Source organism: Daphnia pulex, chromosome 10, assembly GCF_021134715.1.
Source record: "Daphnia pulex isolate KAP4 chromosome 10, ASM2113471v1".
NCBI classification, from domain to species: Eukaryota; Metazoa; Arthropoda; class Branchiopoda; order Diplostraca; family Daphniidae; genus Daphnia; species Daphnia pulex.
Genome location: NC_060026.1, coordinates 2,819,850 through 2,840,194, shown reverse-complemented (window position 1 = coordinate 2,840,194; position 20,345 = coordinate 2,819,850). Strand labels below are relative to the sequence as shown.

The following is a 20,345-nucleotide window of genomic DNA, read 5'->3' as shown; positions in this document are numbered from 1 at the left end:
CGTTTCAGACTCGCTTCGCGTGGTAAAAGATCTGAATAGTGTGGATCCAAAGCAAGTGTGTCAGAACCCAATACCTCCCATACGTCGAAATGGATCGTATATGGTAATACCGTTTATTTACAAATTTTTGTGAAATGCCCTAAGCATGATCGATTTTACGTAATGTATTAATGAAGCGAGATTCGTTTCTATAATTTTTGTTATTCATTTCATTTTTTAGGCGCAATGAGTTCTTCATCATTGAATCAACCCGGATCTCCAGGTATAATAAAGTTGAAAATATTTCCCTCTTTAATCCAATGCGATGTTGATTGAAATTCTTTTAAATCTGACTTAGGCATGCTGCGTCGTTCGAACATGACTCAACAAGGATCACCAGGTGAACAGCAACACATTCAAAAATACTAAATTTTCCATAATCTTGTCATGCTGTTTTTTTCAAAAACATCCGTAGTTATGTTGCATCGTTCAATGAGCAATTCCGGTTTGAACAACTTGGCCCATTCGTCGAGCTTCGTTCGCCGTAACAACGATCGCGATGGAATGGGTACCAACGCCGGAGTCAGTCCGGGTGGCAGCAACGCCGCTTACCGCTCCTCATTGGTCTCGCACTACGCCGAAGATTTGGACAGACGTCGTCGCGCTGAACGAGCTGTCGAAGAGATTCGTACCGATGGAGGTAATACATTTCTCAGTTTCATTCGTTCGACAGCAAATTTTTAATTTGAAAAACTATCTAGTGCCATCCGATAACCTGAAGATCGAATCTGTTGAGCTGTTATCACGAGACAACGCCCGAGAACATCGCACTGATCGCTACGAGATGGTTTCCGAACACGGCCACGTAACAAATAATGAGACTTTTGGCTAATTTCGTACGCTAATTGTCGACTGTAAACTTTAATAACAGGACATTGGATCTCCATCGTCCATGGCTATGTCCAGGTCCGTGACAAACATGGCTTCCATGTCTTCGATGTCGCCAATGTTGTCGATGGACTACGTTCATCTTCTTCACCGTCGACTACCGTTCTCCGTCGTGGCCAGCCTTTCTTCATGGCTATCCGCATGAAGGATCGTAACTTTGATCCACGCCGTGACATCTTGCGGGCATCGTTTACTTTTGGTAAACAGACAGTCACGAAATGGATAGTAGTAGAATTCAGCGCTAATATTATGACTTTTAGGCCCCAATCCTCAAGTGACCAAGGGAACCAAAGTCGTTTTGCCTTTCCGCATGAATCAGCGCGAATTCAGCCGGGCCCCGCAAAAGTGGGACATGCGTCTTCATCAACAGGAGGGTTTCAACATCACTTTCCAAGTAAAACTATCCAACATCTGAATTACTTGGCGGTGACTTCAAAGCTTTCTGATTTTGGTAGGTTCACATCCCCGCCAACGCGCTCGTCGGATTATGGCGAGTGAATATTGAAACGACGACAACGACGCCCGGTGCACGGGTCGACGAATTCCGTTTCAAGGATGACATTTACATCTTGTTCAACCCCTTCTGCCGAGGTGCGTTGTTGGTTTAGACACCATTTTATGTTATAATCGCTTAATCAAAATTTTGATTATTTTACACCATGACATGTAACAGACGACCCAGTTTACTTGGACAACGAGGAGCTTCGCAGGGAGTATCTCATGAACGAGACTGGCAAGGTCTTTGTAGGCACTCACCACCGCCCGAAAGGACGCCGTTGGGTCTACGGACAGTTCCAACGTTGCTTTGCCAGCTGCTCAGCTTTTGCTTGAACAGTCTGGTCTCAACCCGACCGAGAGAGGCAACCCTGTCCAAGTCGTCCGCGCCATTGCTTCCATCGTAATCAAATGACATTTCATTATTCATTGGCTCGTGAACGATTTCTTGATTATTTTACATTTGAACTAACAGATTAACGCCAACGAAGGCTTTGGATTGTTGGAAGGCAAATGGGAAGGCTCGTTCGAAGATGGTGTTTGCCCGTGGGTGTGGACTGGAAGTAACAAAATCTTCGAGCACTACTTGCGCAACGGATCCAAGCCAGTCAAATACGGACAATGCTGGGTGTTTGCCGCCGTGGCCACTTCCAGTAATTAAATCTATGACCGAGTTTCATACTTCTGTAATAATCCCCTCTATAAATGTTGACAGTCTTCCGCGCTTTGGGTATTCCATCTCGTCCCGTGACCAATTTCGTTTCCGCACGTGATACCAACCACACCCTGTCCGTCGACAAGTACTTTGACATCTTTGGCGATGAGATGAAAGGTGGCCCAGATGGCGACAATCAAGATGCCGTTTGGAACTTCCACGCTTGGTAACATTATTTTATTCTTTAGATGCTTCATCTTCGTTTTAATTCTATGATTGACCGAGAAGGACTGAAGTTTGGATGTCACGGCCTGATCTCCAAGCCAATTGCAATGGATGGCAGGCTAATGATCCCACTCCCCCTCCTCATTTCTGGCAGAAGAACACGGGAGGTTTGTTATCCAAACTGTTGAATCAAAATGGTGAAAACTTTTAATCGCATTTAATCATTTAGTAGATCAAAAGAGCCGTAGACCGTTGGTCGTTAAAGCTTTCCGTCGTAGACCCTCTTCGTGACTCTAGTGACGAATGATGACAAACTTAAAATTGCAGCTGTGAGCCGAGGTCAACGCTGAAGTGAGTCACTTCCAGGAAGACGAGACTTCACACTGGGGATACAGGAAAATTCACGTCAACAACTACCAGTAACATTTAAAACATATATTTTTTTAGCTATTTGCCTGTCAATAGTTAGAGCTCATTCCATTCAAAATTGTCCAACACTCTACTGGAGCTCGAAGAGAAGCTTGAAGCCTTTTCCCCAGTTGAAAAGCTTACCGAAACTACTCCAATGACAGAAGACTTGTTAAAGAAGTATATTAGAACCTCACAAGTTGCAAATGCTATCCATGTCTATGGAAAGCTTGATTCATCAGGTAATTTTTAAACTAGGGAAATTTTAAGCAAATAACTAATCTATTTCTTTTTCTCCAGAAATTAGTTCAGCAACAAAGCAATCTTTTTTGGAGTTTATTTCCTTTTATAATGAAGAGGATCAATTAAGTGAAGAATTGATTGAAGAAAGATGGTTCAGAAGTGGGGACCAAGTAAAGAGTACATGGAAGTTAGTACACATCAACTACAAATGAAAATGATGTGCTGGAAATAATGAAAATTTATGATCTATAATTAGGAGCAATGGACTGGCAGAAAGAATTTTCAGTGGCTTGGACGCAAAAACCCCAGAGGCTTATCATGCCCTGATTTGTGGAATGGTAAAGCACGGACAAGCTGTGGGTGCATGGGAGCATTATAAACAAATGCTAGGTATTCCTGTGGAAATTTTTTAAATTTAAAAGCAATCGTAATTGTATTTGTTTTTCTTATGGTTAGCCGACGGTTTCCAACCGGATTTAATGACCTACAATAGTATTTTGAAAATAAGCGGAATCATCAGAGAAGATGGAGAATATATTATTACATTGATTGACGTGAGTTTAAGTCTAAAAATTACCAAGTTACAAAATTGTAATGTTTTGGTCTTCTCAGGATATTCTTACAAGTATAGCTCATGCTGGAATAAAGCCAGACGTCCGTAGTTTGAATGCCGCTTTGCAGTCCATTTCTCGTATGCCAATAACCCGAGTAGCTCGTGAAAAGGCATCAAGATTGATGTCAGATTTCAAGTCTATTGGAGTTAAACCATCTTTAGGAACTTACACCTCCCTCCTCAAGATCTTCTGTCGAGATAGTAAACAGAAATAATAATGGTTTAATCAAATTAATTTTAACGATTCTTTCTCATTTCTCGAAACAGAGGGTCCAAGGAGTAACATTCTTATAGACATTGTTCGCAGAATTGAAAACGAAATGCCACCAATTCAAGTGAGAAAATTACATTTTTAACGCAATACATCTTTTACATTAGGCAAATGTTTTGACGTTTCAGGACGTAGAAGACGTCACTTTCTTTAGCGAGGCTATGAAAAATTGCAATTATCATTTAGACGACGTGCAATTAGCCAAAAGACTACACAGCCTTCTTTCCTCATCTCAGAATCAAGTTTTCATCGGAGATTCCTACAAGGAGTCTGTTTACTAGTATGGATTGAAAGACATTTAAAAAATAATTCTTTTTTGCTCAAACCTCTCTGTTTTTATGAACATTTTAGTCGCAGCTTTCTGCTTCTTCTCAGCCGAGCTGAAGGTCCAGAAGCTTTTATGGAAATGTACCGTCATCTGGTCCCCCACATTTACACGCCCGAACAGAACGTGTTTGAGGTAAGATTTCTGTTGTTGCATTTCTCACCGGCTATTTGTGTGAATAGTAAAAAAAAAATTTTAATCTTCCAATAGAATGTCATCAAGTCCATATCCAGTTCCTCGGCCATCCAATATGTTCCCGAACTGTGGAGCGACGCCCGTTATTTTGAATTGTCTGAAAGGGATTCGGTTCTAGAAGCTCTTCTGGAGGCTTTGACCTGCGGTTCAGGACCTGACCCTACGATCGTTATAAATAAAAATGACGTCGATCCTGTTTTAGCTACAGCTAGAGCGATCATGTCCCACGTCAATCAAGTTCTAAAAACAGCCGAAGAGAAGGATCGAACAATTTCTTTGCGGTACTCTTGATCAAGAACTTTCTTCATTAACTTGCAATATGATAACAAAAATGTCTTTTACATTTAAAGGTGGACTGGATCGATGCTCGGCAATCTGATGAAAGTTTTTCTCCAATACGGCGACTTGGACTCTGCGGATGAAGTTATGATCAAAGTCAACCAATTGAAGAATCAGTTGTCCTCCTACTTCCCGTTGGCATCGTTAAACATTTTTATTGAGAAATGTATTGAGCGCCAGAATTCCGCAACAACTTTGGTATGCCCACCACTTCTTTTCTATGCATCGCAATAATCCCCAAAAATTAAAACTGACATATAACAAATACACCTTTTATCTGGGAAATAGATGGCGATCGACTACGCCGCCGAAATGGGATACGAAAACCTCCCGACCATGGCGCAGAGAATCAGCGAACAATTAAAGCTCGACGAGAAGCAGCAACAGAAGCTTAGCAGCATCCTTAGTAACGCCCCCGCTCCAGCAGAGGCATCTTAACAGACTTTGTTCTCACAGGTCTATCAATACAAATGAGGTCGGTCGTAGCGTGTTAAAGACTGCGGTTCGTCTTCGCCTAGAAACGAGTATATCAAGTGATCTCAATTGTTTGTTTTTTTAACGATGCAGCCAAGCACGCCCTTTGAAGGTAGGAAAGCTTTTACGACTTATCGTTATTCACAATATGCTCTTTAGAAGCCGCAATTATCGTTTGGTTGATTGGAGAGCACTTAATTCCTGTTCTATTAGGCACAAAGCTCGGTCTTTTATTCTCAACGGCGGATAAGTAATGTGGTGAAAGATGCGTTGGAAATTTTCAATCGATTGTCAAATCCCTTTGAGCTAGAAAATAATGAAGCTGCGGCGGGAAAGTGTTGTTTCCATGTTTTATCCGAATGTACACTTAGTCGGAACACCCGAACTAGTTTCCAACATTTTGAACAAAAACTTGTGAGACATTTACATGAGGAGGCGTCGTGACGTCACTTTTGCCACCGAGAGTTTCCCGTTTGTATGATTCTCGAATAAAAGATGAACCTGGCGCTTTTTTTTACAAAGACAACGTACATTACCCCCTACCACACTCCCAAAAGTGAAAAGTCGCAATAATAAGGAACCGGTTTGTAAATGTCGCGAGTATTCTGGAGACTCCGCGTGGAAGGACTGCACGACGGACTGCACGACTTTCCAGGTCAACGCTAACGGAACTCATAAACGCCAGGGATGGAACTGCAGTGGCATTGACACCGAGATAACTTCTCAACTCCAACGGCCACTGAAGAAAAGAAAATACCAAAACGTAATCGATTATTAGCGCAATGAATTTAAATCTCTGCTGACAAACGAATACTTTATCTCTCTTACCAGGTCGGAGAATTGATTGTGTTCCTTTCGAAAGGTTCCAGCCTTTTCGCTGTTGTGCTTCTTGATTTGCTTATCTCTGGCCCGGAAAAGTTCTTTCCTGGTTTTATCGTTTTTACCCCCGTCAGAAGAAGGTCTGTAATCTTTTTTGTGTTTTTTCTGCATTTGAAATATATTTAATGATCAAGTCAATTTGAAACGCCTAATAGAATGGTCAGAGAATTCCCTAGATATCGGTTTCTAATAATTAAACTTAACCAAAAGCTTGTCTTTTGGGATAGGCTTGTTTACCTTGAAATCTTTCCAGTGGTCATCCTCGGAATAGCTTTTAATGACAGTTACGACGGTGGCAATAACTACAAACACAAACAGCAACCTCATTGTGGCTGCGCTAGTTTTATGACCTATAGAATATTAACTAAATTTGATCGTTACGACACGAATGTGCAAAAATAGAATTCACTCAAGTCTTACCCAGAAACTGATCCGATCCGACTGATCGAGAAAATCTAGCAAGCTCCCTTTTTATATAGAAGTGGCTACCAAATCAAGAATAAATTTATGCGTGTCGACCTGTCCGCTTCTTCGTTCCATCTCCATTCGAGGAGTGGGCATGTAACCAAATTTCGAGCCAAATTTAATCTGCTGAAATATCTACCATAGTTTTATAATCATTTTCGAAATTCTTGGACCCGTTATTGCCCCGATTCAACTATACCCTGATGGCTATTTTCTTTTTCGTTCCGTCTCCAGACAACCGGTTTTATTATATGTTAATGCAATTCGTTATTTTTCAAAATAATTATGTTTATCAAAGTCAGTTCACGAGCTACGAGCGAAGACTTAATTTAAAATACCCGAAGCTTTTATGTTTGGGAGTCAATGATTTTTGGTCCCATCTTTCGTACGGATTTGATTCTTGGCAAAGAAAACGAATTGGCATCTAATTACTAATTTTCAGCAGCTCGGCAACCAGATAGCCTTTCAGACGGCCGTTAAAGGTAGTAAAGGATGAAACCGGCCAACGGCCATGTACTACTATTTGCATAAAGCTATCTTTCCTGGGAATCTAATGGCACTGAACTACATATGGCTAAACTAGAAAAAGTTGCTACGAAAAAAAGGGACTCTTCGCATTATTTAATCGGGAAAATTTGACTAATTGTTCAGAGACCAACACGAAGAATAGAATGCCAACTATTTTATAACCAAAAAGGCTTTTAAAAATAAAACCTTTCGAATAAGTCGGCAGTGCTATATAGTCTCCCACGATTCCTTTGCGTTTGTAATTGGAATTTGAAATTACGTAATTCTTTAATAATTAAACAATTGCAAATGCTTTTTTTATTTAGAAGAAATTAGAACCCTATCGTTCTCGTCAATAATGCGGACTATGATAAAATGAAAGACAAAAATATGACAAATCTAAATTTTAAAAAATTTCTTAATAAACAATATGGTAATATTAGCCATTCAAATTTATTAGATTAATCGAATTGTTTGTTTGTTTTTTTTTGTTTTTTAATTAAAAAAAAAAAAAAAGAAAATGAAAAATCAGGCAGCCAGGGGAAGAGGGATCAAGGCTAGAAATGGAAACAATAAATCGTTCCTGTCAATTACAACACGTCTGGTTGTGCTGTAGCAGAGGTGCAGGTTGGGTCGGATCTGCAGTTGAATAACTCGCCCCCTGCACATTTTAAGTTTCCTTTTCCTTAGAACTTTTCGTCTAAAAAGAACACGTTTTGCGGAACTTAAAGAAAAATCACAAGAAGTGGGAGTGCTTGAATTCAGTCGTGTTTCTGGTATATGTATTCGTTTGTGGACTAACATCACGTGGCTATTAATTAGTCACCAAAAAACGGAAAGGCTTCTTCAACATGGTCAAAGCCTTTTCCAAGGCACTGCTTTATTACGTACTTCCTATTTTTGGTTTTATCGTGTCGGGTCTGAGTCAAAGTCCTCTAAGGCAGGATTCGAATCATGCAATTACAGGTACATGAAAGGTTTGTTTGATTTCCCTGATAAATTTTAACCTTGTCACTTTTCATTTTGTAAGGTTCTGAAAAATTCAACACAGCAGCTCTCTTTCCTTCGACAGCAGATCAGCTAAAGAAATTAAGCCATATTCGAAACCCTAGGCAAATTGATTCAGGGAAACTTTATATGGATCACAGTGGTGAGTAATGACAAATCTAGTCTGTACAAGCTGCTGTTTATTTCCCATCAAAACCAAAGTATTCTTTGAAAACATGTGAGCTATGATGTTCCTCTAAATAGTTTAAGAATGCTTTCATGCCTGAGGAATCTGATGAGGCTTTGATATCTGCAATATTGGAGAAATTTTGAAATTTCTGGACTTTGTCATGTTCTTCTAATATACAGGAAATCTTCTGCTAGTTTAGTGCACGAATCTAGAAAAAATCTAGGTTTCATTGTGTGCAAGATTTTTTAGATTTTTCAAAATGTTACCCTTTGCCACCATATGTTGCAATTTGTTTCCAATCCTTCCACACACATTAAGCCAGGTTTCCCAGGTAAAAAGAAACCAGTGATATTTAATTATTTAGCCCAGTCTTCAATATTCTTCATTTTTGACTTGCTGTAAATGTGGTGAGAATGAATCCACATTCTGAAAGTTTTCTTGTCTTCAGTTTTGGACATAGGGGCTAGAATATCTCCCTCTAGGAAGGTCAAGTAAGCAGGAAGATTATCCTTTACCCATTCTACTACTGAACCAATATAGATTGATCCTGGCTCCAATGTATGTTAAAAACTTCAGAGTTCCAAATTGATCCCATTGTGATTAGTTCTTCCTAGGTGCCCACTGTGCACCGATATTTGAGCTGGTGTACTTGGGTAGGAATTAGGAAGTGATACACTTACATTGACCTTTGCCTGTAAATGGATGACAGTTTAAAGAAATATTTCTCTCTGTTTCAAATATTCTTACCTCCATAATATTAAGATTGATGTTGTATTCCAGTTTTGGAACTATGTCTCTTCCTAGTTTACCCGACAAAAAACAGAAATAACTCCAGGATCAATAAGCTCAAGCTCGCCCTTGTTTGGAAACATAGAACCCAGCATTTCCAGCTCAGAAAGCTGGAGCTCTATATTATTTTCTACATCACTGTTTGAATCCATCAAAATTCTCGTTTTTTTGTAGTCTTGTTTACGTTTTCAATTGACGTAAGATGCGTTGTTGCCGCTTTTATTTAATCTGAAGAAAAGTTGCATTTTATTGATAACAATTGAAAATAATGTTCAGTACTTCAGTTGGACTAAACATATATATGTGATTTTCTTTCAAGATATTTGGGTGGTACAAGGCTTCAAGAATTTCCGGAGCTGTCCGAAAGCTGCACAACAATTCAAGGTTTTCCAAAATGTTGAAAATTGGTACGCTGTGATTGCTACCAATGCGGTGGAAAACAACACAGAAATTTGCTCATTTTCTGCGGTATAAATATTTTTAAAGTACTCTGCTTTTTTTTTGCGCAAGGTCTAATCATTTTTTTTTTACAGTTAAACGGATGTGAAAAATTACTCGAAACGCTTCCGACCCGCCAGGCGTTCGATTGTGAGGTCGTCCGCACTAATGACGTCATTCGTATAGTCGTTTTGGAGAAAACCCCAGCCAAATACCCACACAAACGGACTGGATCTTCAGTTTACACCATTAACTTCGCCAGTAATGGGACCATCAGCGCCAACAGAAGAGAAGCGCTTCGCAGTGAAGATCCCACTTGCATCACTACTTGGTTGTCTACTATTAATTGCATTCAAAACCAAATCCATCTTATAATTATTTGTTTTCGTCTTGAATAGGGAACAGTTTGGAATTCCACACGTCGCTATTTGTAACGGCAAGAATCGGGATTTTAGAGGAATTGAAAGCTACTGGGCAAAGTCGTATATCTACTGTGCTAGTGGAGGCTATTTTGATCGGTGCGGCGAAATCGAGACACACTTTCCGAAGGCGATCCGACACTTCCGCATATTTTCCAAGCACTATTTAGCTGTTGCCAATTACCCTAACGAAACAGGTACAGATTGAAATGACTTTACGTTTCCAACTAAATTAAATTCCCTGTCTTTTAAATTTTAGTGGCTGAAGATGTCCCCACTGAAATTCTTCGATATGATCTTGGCTCAAAAATGTATAAACTATTGCAGCTTTTGCCAACCAAGGGTGCATCTGATTTGTGCTTCCTAGACATTGGTACGGGACTGAATACCCTCCACTTCCTCGTGGTTGTGAATAGGCTTGCTTTCGGTATGACAGATTCAATTAAGGAAATGCCACGTATTAATGTTAATAACTTCTGATCCGGTTAACCTCAGATTCCACAGGAAAGGCCAATAACGATGCCACATCGCATGTTTATAAATTTATTGGCGAAAGGTTCGAACCGTTTCAGTCTATTGCTATTGACAGTAAAACGACGGGATGCCTTGCTTTTCAGGTAATTTTGTTTTTGTGAAATTCAAAGTAAATGATTCATCATTTGAGCATTTCAATGTATTAGGAGAACGGTGGAAAATCGGCTTTAATATTTTCCACATGGTGGGGGGTAGATGTTTATCAATACAATGGATGGCGCTTTGTAAGTGTCGTCCAGTATTCCAGCTTCGCTCTCGGTTCTGGAATCAACACTCTTGGAACTCTGAAGATGAATAAGGAGACTTTTATAAGTATTAATATTTATTTAGATGATCAAAGAGGAAAAATACTAACCGGTGTTTTTTTTCTGCGTCGTCTTTTAGCTGTTGCAAACTCTAATCCAGCAAAATCCTACAATGACAACTTGTTTTCACTAAAATTCTCTCATCAATTAAACGCCACCCTATCTACCGTTTACTCAAAGGGCATGTCAACATGTCATCAACTGAGATCTGAACTTGAAGTTGATCCCTTGAGGCTCATAACAGAATTGTATCCACGTGCCGTTAAGAAGAATGACACTGTTATCCAGTTGGGCAAGGTCGATTTCAGTTCTTTGAAAGCTGGTCACGTCTGGACTAACCAGGTGAGTGTGTACTTCAATGCGATGTAAACATTTTGCATTGTTAAAATGAGCGTCTAATTATTAGATGGTACTGAAATCAAATATGTTGAGATTGGGAGCTACTCAAGTGATCCAGCTGAAAAGACTTAGTAATAAAATGGAACAGCTAGGCGTAAAACTTCAGGCATTGGCGAAGCGCTTTAAACAAGCCATGCGAACAAACGGCGATTATGTCATTCATGGTATATAATATTTCTTCTCTTGATTCACTTACTATTTGTTTAACAACTAATATTTCTTTTCTATAGGAAACGTTCATTTCAAATCCCTCGTAAGCACATGTCGAGGCTCGGATAAACTATCTGAAGGATGTGTTTTTGAAAATGTTACCGCAAAAACCATCAACTCCGTTGATATCGCGGATACCTACCATCAGGCCGTCATAGACTCCGACAAGCCAATTTCTTCTCTCAAAACAAAGCGTCTCGAAATTCGCAATGGACACCCAACAGTTTCCTTATCCGGCCGTGAAATCAAAGAATACATCACAGTGGACGAGGATCTTAATTTCCCAGACAAAATTAGAATTGAAGGAAATTTGCTTGTGAATGGCCATCTCGGCGTCAAAGGACTGGTTGACGAACGCGAGATTTCACCTAATTCTTTACTTTTACGGCAAGGCATTCAACATCTTAACTGTAAGTCGATCACATAAATGCCAATTTATTAAATTATCTCAGCTAAATATTTATTTTTTCTGTTTTAGGGACGCTGAAGACTACCGATGTTCATCTTAAAAATCTGAAGGCCCATTCTATTAACGGAAGAAATATTAGTCATTTATACCAAAACGCCATTTCAAACAGGGAATTTCACTTTGCTTCAGCCAAAATTCTTCTCGTCACTTTCCGTTTCCAAGCTTAATCTAAATGGAATAATCAATCAAATCAACCTCACAACTTTGGAAAGTAATTCAATGAAATTAGCTGGAGATCAAGTTGTCACAGGTAGACGTTTACATTAATAAGCTGAGTAGAAGCTGATCGAGTTCTTAATTTATTCCTTTCCATTTGTTATTTTTATAGGCATCCACGGATACCTTAATGCTCACCTTGGGCGAGCCGTTCTGAATGGTTCGTTAAATGGAAAACAGTTTCCGGCAGATTTCGTTTCTGTTGGCAAAAACGATCAACTGAAATTTAAAAAGTTGCAACTCACTCAAGACGCAACGATGGTTCGCTTAACAGTCACCGAGAACATTGACGACATGCGTGTAACGAACGGTAGTTGGGGGACTAACTTATTCAAGAAATCAAGCATTCAAAAACAGGTAGGAACGGAATAGTATGGCTTATTTTGTCTACTCACCACATTTCTGTTTCCAAGGTGGTCACTGGAAAAAAAAGATTCGAAAATCTCAATTCAAATTGGGACATTTTCTCTAAGACGTTCAATCAACGCCCAATGGATGTTTTTACAACAAACAGCAGCCTGTACGGACACACTGAAGAATTACTTACCTACGGTCTGACTTTAAATTTTGATCACCGTTAAAACGATGTCTTATCACTTTTTTGTGTCAAATTCTTACAGATTCTGTGGCAGTACAAGGAGATGTCACGTTTGAAAAGCCTCTTTCTGTGAATGACACGGAAGGTGTTGGCATTCAGATGCTGGAAGAAAACGGAATTTTGTTGTCAACAAAAGATTTCCCACCACTTAGGTCGATAACTTTCAAGGACAATGTCAGGGTAAGAAACAACTTGATTTCTTTGATCAAACTTAAATCTTCAATTACGATTTCTTTTTCCATCTTAGATCAGCGATGATCTAACCCCCGTAAAATTGGATGGGGTGCTTGTGTCTGATTTTATTACCAAAGATAGAAGAATCCCATTCGATTTTAATGGTCGAAAGGAGTTCAGCAATCCGGTATCGATGAATCATACTTTCACGCTCCTGTATACCCTTAATGGTTATGATTTGAGAGACTTGTGGAAGAGATCTCTGAAAATTGATGGTGACCAGATGCTTCCGGGCGCCTTGCTCATAAAGAATGACGTCGACATAGTCAAGTAATTCAGACGTTTTCATTTTCATTTTCATGTTGCAGCGATTAAATTCCAACATTTTCCACAGGATCAAGGCCCAGAACTCGCAACTTGTTTCGTTCGTTCGTTCGTCATACTGTGTTGACTGGCAGTAAGCACTTCCAAAAGTTACACATCGAAGGAAATTGGTTTGCTGACACACTAAACGTAGCTGGTTTATTTAATGATGTGGATATGAGTTCCTGGAAAAGTGATACAGTCCTTAAAACTGGTAAGTTTTTTAAATATTAAAAAATCGCTAGTTCTCATTTAGCTTACATTTTAACTGAAAAATCATAATTTTGTTGTTACAGGAGAACATCAAACTATTATTTCACAGAAAAGTCTTAATTTCTCTTACTGCTCAAAATGCCGAAATAGTAGCGATGGAAAATCTTAACATTAAACGTCTGGTGGATGTAGTTTTGGTCCATCAACCTGCTACCCTTTATTCCGACATAGTGCTGAACGGAACGGTTTTCACCAATGGAATAGTCGTAAATGGTAAGTTTGTATGTAAAAATGAGTTGCGGATCATCTTCAAAAAAGATCTAAAATTTAGGTAATATCGATGGAGTGTTCAAACAGCAATGCTCCATTGAACTGGCTACGCTATGGAGTAAATCAAAATTTATCCGGTAATGTTGAAGTTCGAGGATCGCTGGATGTAGGTGACTTTCGACAAGATTCTTGGATGGTGAACGGTGTCGATTTGAACGTATTGCTCCAAGATGCAGTTCGTATTAATGACCTTAAAGAGTTTTCCTCCCTTAAATTTGGTATTTCTCATAATATTCATCTATACTCTTTATCTGAAGCTAATATGTAACATATTCATTTGTGTTTCTTTTTAGATCATATTGTTATAGATGACCTGAAAGTGGAAGGCCTTATTCAAGGACATAATGTCACTGAAGAACTCGTTCTGAAAGACTCTGATGTTCATCGAACTATTTCGGGTGTTAAATCGTTCGCTGGGCCCCTCGTTTCAGACTCGCTTCGCGTGGTAAAAGATCTGAATAGTGTGGATCCAAAGCAAGTGTGTCAGAACCCGATACCTCCCCAAACCTCGAAATGGATCGTTTAAGGTAATACCGTTTATTTACAATTTTTTGTGAAATGCCCTAAGCATGATCGACTTTAGGTAATGTATTAATGAAGCGAGATACCAAACTGAACACATCAAAGGTCAATGATCTAATGCTTGGTGAAACAACACGTCATCTATGGCTCAAAGAAGCTAATGTTGACATCAAGCCTCAACAGAAGTTTAAAGATGTCATTATGAATGGAGTTCTCTCACAGGTAATTCTAATGAAGCAGCACACGTTTGAAATGAATTACGAGAATAATATTGTTTCGACTTTGCAGAGAATAGTTAACAAGGTGAATTTCACGGATTTGAATCGACGATCAGTCAAACTCTCGTCTCTTCCTGAGCAACGCATTAACGCTTTTCATCGGTTCCAATCTCTGCAAGCTAGTAACATCACAGTCGAGTCGTTAAACAGTTCCCGGATAAACAATATTGATGTCAATCATATTACGCACGCTGTTTTGCTCCGAGATACGGAGCAGAACATTTCAAATCCCATTAAGTTCCAGGATGTCATCGCATCGAGTAATTGTTAAAGAGACAATTTTGGTTTCGTTTATTTTGTTTAACATAACTCCTTTTTTGGGAATATCAGACGTAACCATGAGCGGCTTGCTGAACGAAGTGGATGTCAACACAACTCTCATGAGAATCGATCGGGGAAATGTGGTAACTGGCAAGAAATCTGTGAAGACACTTTCAGTACAAGGGTCCATCGATGTGTGCAACAATTGTTCAGTTGGAACATTCGACATATCAAACTGGGCCTCGAGAGCTGTGCTTCGTAAAGGCAACTTTACACTTCCAGGAGCAAAATTCGAATCCCTGGTGTTTCAACAGCCTTTGAATTTGAATGGTACACTTAACAACGTCGCAGTTAGCCGTGATCATGTGCTTACTCTCTCCGACCAGCAAGAGATGAACGGACCCCTGTCACTTTCTTCATTGCTTCCTCACAACATGTTGTTTTCAAGTGAGCAAGTACCACTTTATCAACAATCAACAGAAGGATTCAAAGTGGCTGGGAAATTTACGAAGCTTCAAGTTAATGGATTATATGACGGCATTTCCTTGCCACATTTCTACGATCAATTAGTAAATTTTATTTAATGTTAAAATTTCAAATAAGTGAAATAATAATTGAACAATCTTCCAGGTTCGACGTGATACAATTATGGTGTTTTCAGAGCCAGTGGTTTTGTCGAGTTTGATTGCCAGGAATTTCCAAGATTCTTCCACCAATTCTACCATCGGCGATATTATTACGCTACCGTTAAATGCTACCCATCACGTCGCTGATAGTCCTGTTATTCCTCCAGAGATGCGTCAACGCTCCTTATCTTCTTTGGTCCAGAAAATCAAGCGCGTTGTCTCACGTCAGTCAGTTGAACTCAGGTTCTTTGAAGAAATGACAGTACCTGGAGCGATACCACGGTCAGCGGATTACATTTATGCCTGGGAAACTCGAGGCGGCGAAATTGAACTGTGCTCCTATGATGAAGAGCTGGGAGAGTTATTTTACAGCTCATCAACCTCCCCGTTAATGAAGGGCGTTGAGTTAAGTGGCGTTGCATATCTCAGAGATGCTGAAGATTTTGCTGTGACAGCCCTGAACGGCTGAACCGCAGTTCTAGTTCACAAGAAAGCCACGATTCGTTTATCTTTTCCCCCAAAGCTTCGGGCGAACTTGCGAGGCAAACAATCCCTACCGATTTCCCTATTGGCGGTACTGCATTTTTGCTTTCCAACAGTTCTTGCTACCTGTTTCTTGAATTGACATCTGATTCACTTATTTATTGCCGATCGTTGGGGTCTAACGGAACTTACGACTTTTTTCAGCGCTTACCCACTGTTGATGGCCGACTGGTATGATATAAGTTTTAAAAATTATCTGTTGATAGAATACTAGTATTTTTCTTGCAGGTTACAGTCGGTTACCATTACAGACAGCACGGGATTACCTCTACTGACCATTGCAAGCGTAGCAAAGCGAGGATACGGTCACATTACAGTCTGGAATTTCAATGTTACAAGCGGATGGTTTCAACCCTGGAAAACAATAGTCACCTTACAGATAGTTGCCTTGGATTGTGTCTGCAACGAGGCTCAATGTCTTTTGGTCACCGTTGCACCTTCTAAACCGGCAGCCATTCCTGGTCAAGTTATTGTTTGGAGGTAATATAGAAGAAATAGTGGGTAAACAAGTTCAATGTAATCAATTCTGTTTGTCAAATCTATCCCTAGTTTGAATTATGTTGGACCTCCGACAAGATTACAGAGAATCACGTTTTCTGAGCCCATCGACGCTAAATTCTCTCGATTGCCGGACGGGCGTCTAACATTAATGGTTCTTCAGACTAACGGTGTTGACAATGTTTCCGTCTACGTTTGGAGAGGCCTTTTGCAATTCCAACACGACACTAGTCCGAGTTCCCGGAGCGAAGTTTCTTCAACTGATTTCTAATGACGCCAAATTGATGCTTGCCTTATCTGTTACCTCGTCGATCGTTACTGAATTGCCCTATGGCCCGTTGAGAATGTTCCGTGCCCAATTTGTTGGTCAAATATCCACTAATTAACTAATCCCAGAGTCCCTTTGCTTCTAGTCATTTTCGTTGTAATTTATTTTCTTTGTTTTTGAACGGTCATTGTTAAAATGCAAACTGTATGTTCCTTGAAAGAAAGGTATAAAAGATTAGAGGCTTTCAATTGTTTCCAGACTTATTCCGGATGCTACCCTTTTCGAGTTCATTTTATTTTATATTTTTTGTTATTTTGTAGGCTGAATTTGAACTATAGGAAAAAAATGCTTAGCATTATTAATTTCTAAAATCAGGTTTTGTCCCCTGTTGGTGCTTCAATAAAGGTCGAGTGAAATTTGTTAGAAAAAAAAGGCGACGTCCGAAGATGGGATTTGTTAATTTCTTTGAAGTCCAATGATAGTCTTTTTACAGACCGCTGACTTCCAATGGGAAAGAACCCGAAATGGGTGACTAGGGACTACGAAACTCTTGCAATTACGGACTGGGAGATACTCAGTATAGACTATAGACACATGATTTGACTCAAAGAAGAAAGGAGGGTCATTAGGGTCATTAGAAAGCCAAAGGAAAAGAAAATTTAAGTAATCAGAAATGAAATCAGTTATCAAACGCAAAAATTTATTCTAAAGGATAAGTCCTCAATCCCTCAAATCTCTTTTACACCCATTTGTTTTCCTTCAATTCCCTTCGTAAAAGCGGAAAGAGCAATTCGCTTCTATTTTTGAGAGGTCGCGCCGTCAAAAATTCAAAATGTTGGATGAGCTCAACATTTTACCACTAGGTGGCTTGTTTTGTTTACTTCGTCGTTTACATAGATTTTGATGTCGTCTGTGTTCTTGTTTAGAATAGATTGCTACTATACTATCCTATACTATAGATTGCTATATGTGTATAAATTATTTAAGTATAAATTAGCAACATTTTGTTTCGCTCATTTCGCCTCGTTTCACCATTAAAGAACAACAACATGGGAGACACTAGCGACATCTGGTAATAAGTTTTGAATCTTAAGTTGTCGCTTTAGGATTCAAAACTTATTACCAGATGTCGCTAGTGTCGCCCTTGTTGTTGCTACATCTTGAAACGAGGTTGGGCGAAATAGTTGGTTGCTAATTTATACTTATATCATGATCTATAAATAAGAGGTCTACGAACTGTAGTCTGCTAGACGTTTCGTCTGCTAATTCTTGAAAATAAAATTGGGGCATCCGCTTGGTGCGCTGGCTGTCCGGGTCAGTCATAACTTTCTCTCGAAGTCAGTAGGAGAATAGTGTAAACACGTCACATATTTTAATAGCAGGGGTTATTTACAATATTTTTGAAAAACACTTCAAACAAAAAGTAATCAGAATTAAATTTCTGATTTTTTTATGTAATTTTTTTTTTTTTTTTTTTTTTTTTTTGCTGAGTGATAGGTAGAGTTTTATTTTTCACTGGTAAATTTGTAAATAAAGTAGAGAATATCCTTGTCCCATTCCTACTTACAGTTTCAGTGACATGAAGAGTGTGATGTGAATAATGCTGTGTGTATGCGTACATGTTCCAGTTCTGCTTGACCATTACTAAATTCATCACCCATATGATAAAGGTGAGCATCAATACCACCTATCACCATGCTACTGTAACACATTATGACACTTCCTTTAGCATCAGGAAATTTATCTATACATGAGGAGTAAGACTGTTGGTTGCTGTGATTTCCATTTTTACGGTTTTTCATCATGAACATTTCAGTGTGCTTCTTAGAAAAGGTAAAGATTGATATGCTTTATTCTTTGTTGTATTTTTATTAATGTAAAACATTTTGTTTTACAGAGCACACAGTTTCTTTATGGAATCGTGTGGTCCTGGCACGGAGATTCTTGTGCCAATGGTGACCTTTGTCCATGACGGAAGAGGGACTTCCATCAACGTTCTTCTCCATCCTTATCTTCGCGACGCACGCTCATCTAACTTCACTGCTTCTAAACACAATTTGTTTTACTTCACTGGCGAGTTTCTGGACCACTTCAGTGATCGCTTCCGCCCGCTGTTACACACCTGCAGTCACTCACCACGTAATTATGCCCAGGTACCCAAAAATTGACTTATTTTCGTAGGTTATCTACTAATAGTCTACTGGCACTGGAAATTAGACGACACTCCAAACGTTGAGGTTGAATTGCTTGAGAAGCGGCCCGAAACACCTCCGGTCCTACGAAAAGTGGAAACTCTTTCGGCTGTTGGTAAAAGTCGACCGACCAGCTGGACTGGTAACGTCATGGTCAAGGCATCAGCCGATATCCGGCGAGTTCAACAGATGGATGGAGACATAGTAATTCAATTTCACCTGCAAATTTTCGTTAAAATAAAAAATCTTATGAAATGATTTGGACATTTTTCAGAGCAGATTGCGATCGCGATCAGTAATCAGTGGACGGGGTAGCATTCACGACTCTATGGCCGGTGATTCCAGGCCACCATCTATGCATGTCCTGAATTACCTGGGTAGCGTAGGCTCCTTGATTTCTCTGGAGCAGAGAACGTCCCAAGAGTTGCCAGTCACCATGTCCCTGTCAAAGATGAGGGGACAACTCAAAACCAGGACTCAGGTTGACGAACGACCCAAATGGCTCCGCTTTATGCCACGATGCCCAAAGGCTTCCAGCATCCTCGATCTAAACTTGATTAAGGATCCTTTCTTCATCGTCATGTCCGTCGCTATGGCGTTGGGTCGTCTGTCCTACCAACAGTTCAACGTTTTCGTCCCGTCGTTCGCTCAAAGTGTTGGGGTTCCACCGACGGCCGCCGCATCTCTCGTCACCATCTTGGCTGCCTCAGATACCGTCGCCCGCCTTGCTATTCCGATCCTGGCCGACAAATTTTCCAAATACATTACGACCCTCACCGTCTTTTTCATCGAATTCGCCATTTGTGCCGTTGGCAGTTTTGGTAAGTAAAAAAATTCAAATGTCTCAATTCCGCTCGTCTAATTTCTAATTGGATTCATTTTTCCCCCCACCTGTTAAGCCATCGCATTATCATCCGATTTCGTCGGTATGGTAATTAGTTGCGTCATCTACGGAATCGGTATTGGGGGTATCACTGGCCTGCAAGTCGTCGTCATCGTCCAAACTCTCGGAATGGACAAACTAGCCTCCGCTTTCGGCCTCAATCTTTTCATTGGTGGACTAGTGGTTTTCCCAGGAATCATTATCATCGGTAAGTCCGCTTAGAAAGACGTCCAAACGGCGATAAAAATAATAAAAACCGCAAACACCGTTTGGCTTTTTGACAGGCTACATCCAAGTGTTAACCGCAAGTTTTTCCATATGTTTCCACATTGTCGGCGGCATTTGTATCCTTTGTTGCTGCTTGTGGGCGCCGCTGCCAATGATGTTACGCCGAAGAAACGCCAACCTACCGAAATAATACAGAATCAAAATGAATTTGTTGATAACCGTTTTTTAAATCTCGTCAGGAATAATTCCCGCCGTGTTTTTGTCAGATACCCGCCTCATAGTTTCTAATACAAAATGTGTGTCGTAAATGAATTGACGAATTCCTCTGATTGCGTCAACGAGAAAAAATATTTACAGAACGAACTGGCGAAGAAAGGGCAAAACTACGACG

At 39.8% G+C, this 20,345-nt stretch overlaps 6 protein-coding genes and 1 long non-coding RNA gene across 8 annotated transcripts; 5 read left to right on the top strand and 2 right to left on the bottom strand.

Moving 5' to 3' along the window:
- The first annotated feature begins 46 nt into the window (after positions 1 to 46).
- Positions 47 to 16,773, top strand: LOC124205206. 2 transcript variants are annotated; one of them, XM_046602577.1, is made up of 10 exons: positions 13,222 to 13,326; positions 13,409 to 13,598; positions 13,657 to 13,873; positions 13,949 to 14,182; positions 14,239 to 14,399; positions 14,466 to 14,715; positions 14,786 to 15,285; positions 15,347 to 16,056; positions 16,114 to 16,365; positions 16,435 to 16,773. In XM_046602577.1, exons 5-8 carry the CDS (start codon positions 14,250 to 14,252, stop codon positions 15,809 to 15,811), a joined length of 1,365 nt encoding a protein of 454 aa, XP_046458533.1. In that variant the 5' UTR covers positions 13,222 to 13,326; positions 13,409 to 13,598; positions 13,657 to 13,873; positions 13,949 to 14,182; positions 14,239 to 14,249; the 3' UTR covers positions 15,812 to 16,056; positions 16,114 to 16,365; positions 16,435 to 16,773. The 2 variants fall into 2 exon arrangements, with proteins under 2 accessions (XP_046458532.1, XP_046458533.1); XM_046602576.1 differs by lacking the exons at positions 13,222 to 13,326; positions 13,409 to 13,598; positions 13,657 to 13,873; positions 13,949 to 14,182 and adding an exon at positions 47 to 103.
- Positions 195 to 2,734, top strand: LOC124205391 (hemocyte protein-glutamine gamma-glutamyltransferase-like). Its single transcript, XM_046602819.1, has 13 exons — positions 195 to 262; positions 338 to 379; positions 455 to 679; positions 741 to 844; positions 946 to 1,126; positions 1,188 to 1,321; positions 1,383 to 1,518; positions 1,601 to 1,608; positions 1,676 to 1,825; positions 1,898 to 2,075; positions 2,138 to 2,303; positions 2,366 to 2,469; positions 2,532 to 2,734. The coding sequence occupies exons 1-13, from the start codon at positions 226 to 228 to the stop codon at positions 2,591 to 2,593; spliced, it is 1,527 nt and encodes a 508-aa protein (XP_046458775.1). The 5' UTR covers positions 195 to 225; the 3' UTR covers positions 2,594 to 2,734.
- LOC124205208 (protein PTCD3 homolog, mitochondrial-like) lies at positions 3,221 to 5,191 on the top strand. The gene is made up of 9 exons (XM_046602578.1): positions 3,221 to 3,343; positions 3,410 to 3,507; positions 3,566 to 3,767; positions 3,834 to 3,901; positions 3,966 to 4,117; positions 4,189 to 4,297; positions 4,373 to 4,638; positions 4,708 to 4,894; positions 4,985 to 5,191. The coding sequence occupies exons 1-9, from the start codon at positions 3,289 to 3,291 to the stop codon at positions 5,132 to 5,134; spliced, it is 1,287 nt and encodes a 428-aa protein (XP_046458534.1). The 5' UTR covers positions 3,221 to 3,288; the 3' UTR covers positions 5,135 to 5,191.
- LOC124205209 (cathepsin L-like proteinase) lies at positions 4,758 to 6,599 on the bottom strand. Its single transcript, XM_046602579.1, has 4 exons — positions 6,470 to 6,599; positions 6,287 to 6,413; positions 5,999 to 6,154; positions 4,758 to 5,909 (listed from the first exon to the last, which is right to left on the bottom strand). The coding sequence occupies exons 2-4, from the start codon at positions 6,374 to 6,376 to the stop codon at positions 5,703 to 5,705; spliced, it is 453 nt and encodes a 150-aa protein (XP_046458535.1). The 5' UTR covers positions 6,377 to 6,413; positions 6,470 to 6,599; the 3' UTR covers positions 4,758 to 5,702.
- On the top strand, positions 7,607 to 12,231 carry LOC124205205. Its single transcript, XM_046602575.1, has 13 exons — positions 7,607 to 7,987; positions 8,052 to 8,171; positions 9,307 to 9,455; positions 9,521 to 9,756; positions 9,824 to 10,041; positions 10,104 to 10,271; positions 10,340 to 10,461; positions 10,525 to 10,690; positions 10,763 to 11,025; positions 11,090 to 11,246; positions 11,313 to 11,702; positions 11,771 to 12,011; positions 12,090 to 12,231. The coding sequence occupies exons 1-12, from the start codon at positions 7,873 to 7,875 to the stop codon at positions 11,926 to 11,928; spliced, it is 2,262 nt and encodes a 753-aa protein (XP_046458531.1). The 5' UTR covers positions 7,607 to 7,872; the 3' UTR covers positions 11,929 to 12,011; positions 12,090 to 12,231.
- On the bottom strand, positions 8,192 to 9,017 carry LOC124205211. The gene is made up of 3 exons (XR_006879244.1): positions 8,946 to 9,017; positions 8,465 to 8,890; positions 8,192 to 8,406 (listed from the first exon to the last, which is right to left on the bottom strand). It is a non-coding gene; the product is annotated as an uncharacterized LOC124205211 (long non-coding RNA).
- LOC124205390 lies at positions 16,046 to 20,266 on the top strand. The gene is made up of 7 exons (XM_046602818.1): positions 16,046 to 16,056; positions 16,114 to 16,365; positions 16,435 to 16,613; positions 18,833 to 19,047; positions 19,118 to 19,664; positions 19,743 to 19,934; positions 20,011 to 20,266. Exons 1-7 carry the CDS (start codon positions 16,046 to 16,048, stop codon positions 20,142 to 20,144), a joined length of 1,530 nt encoding a protein of 509 aa, XP_046458774.1. The 3' UTR covers positions 20,145 to 20,266.
- The last annotated feature ends 79 nt before the right edge of the window (positions 20,267 to 20,345 follow it).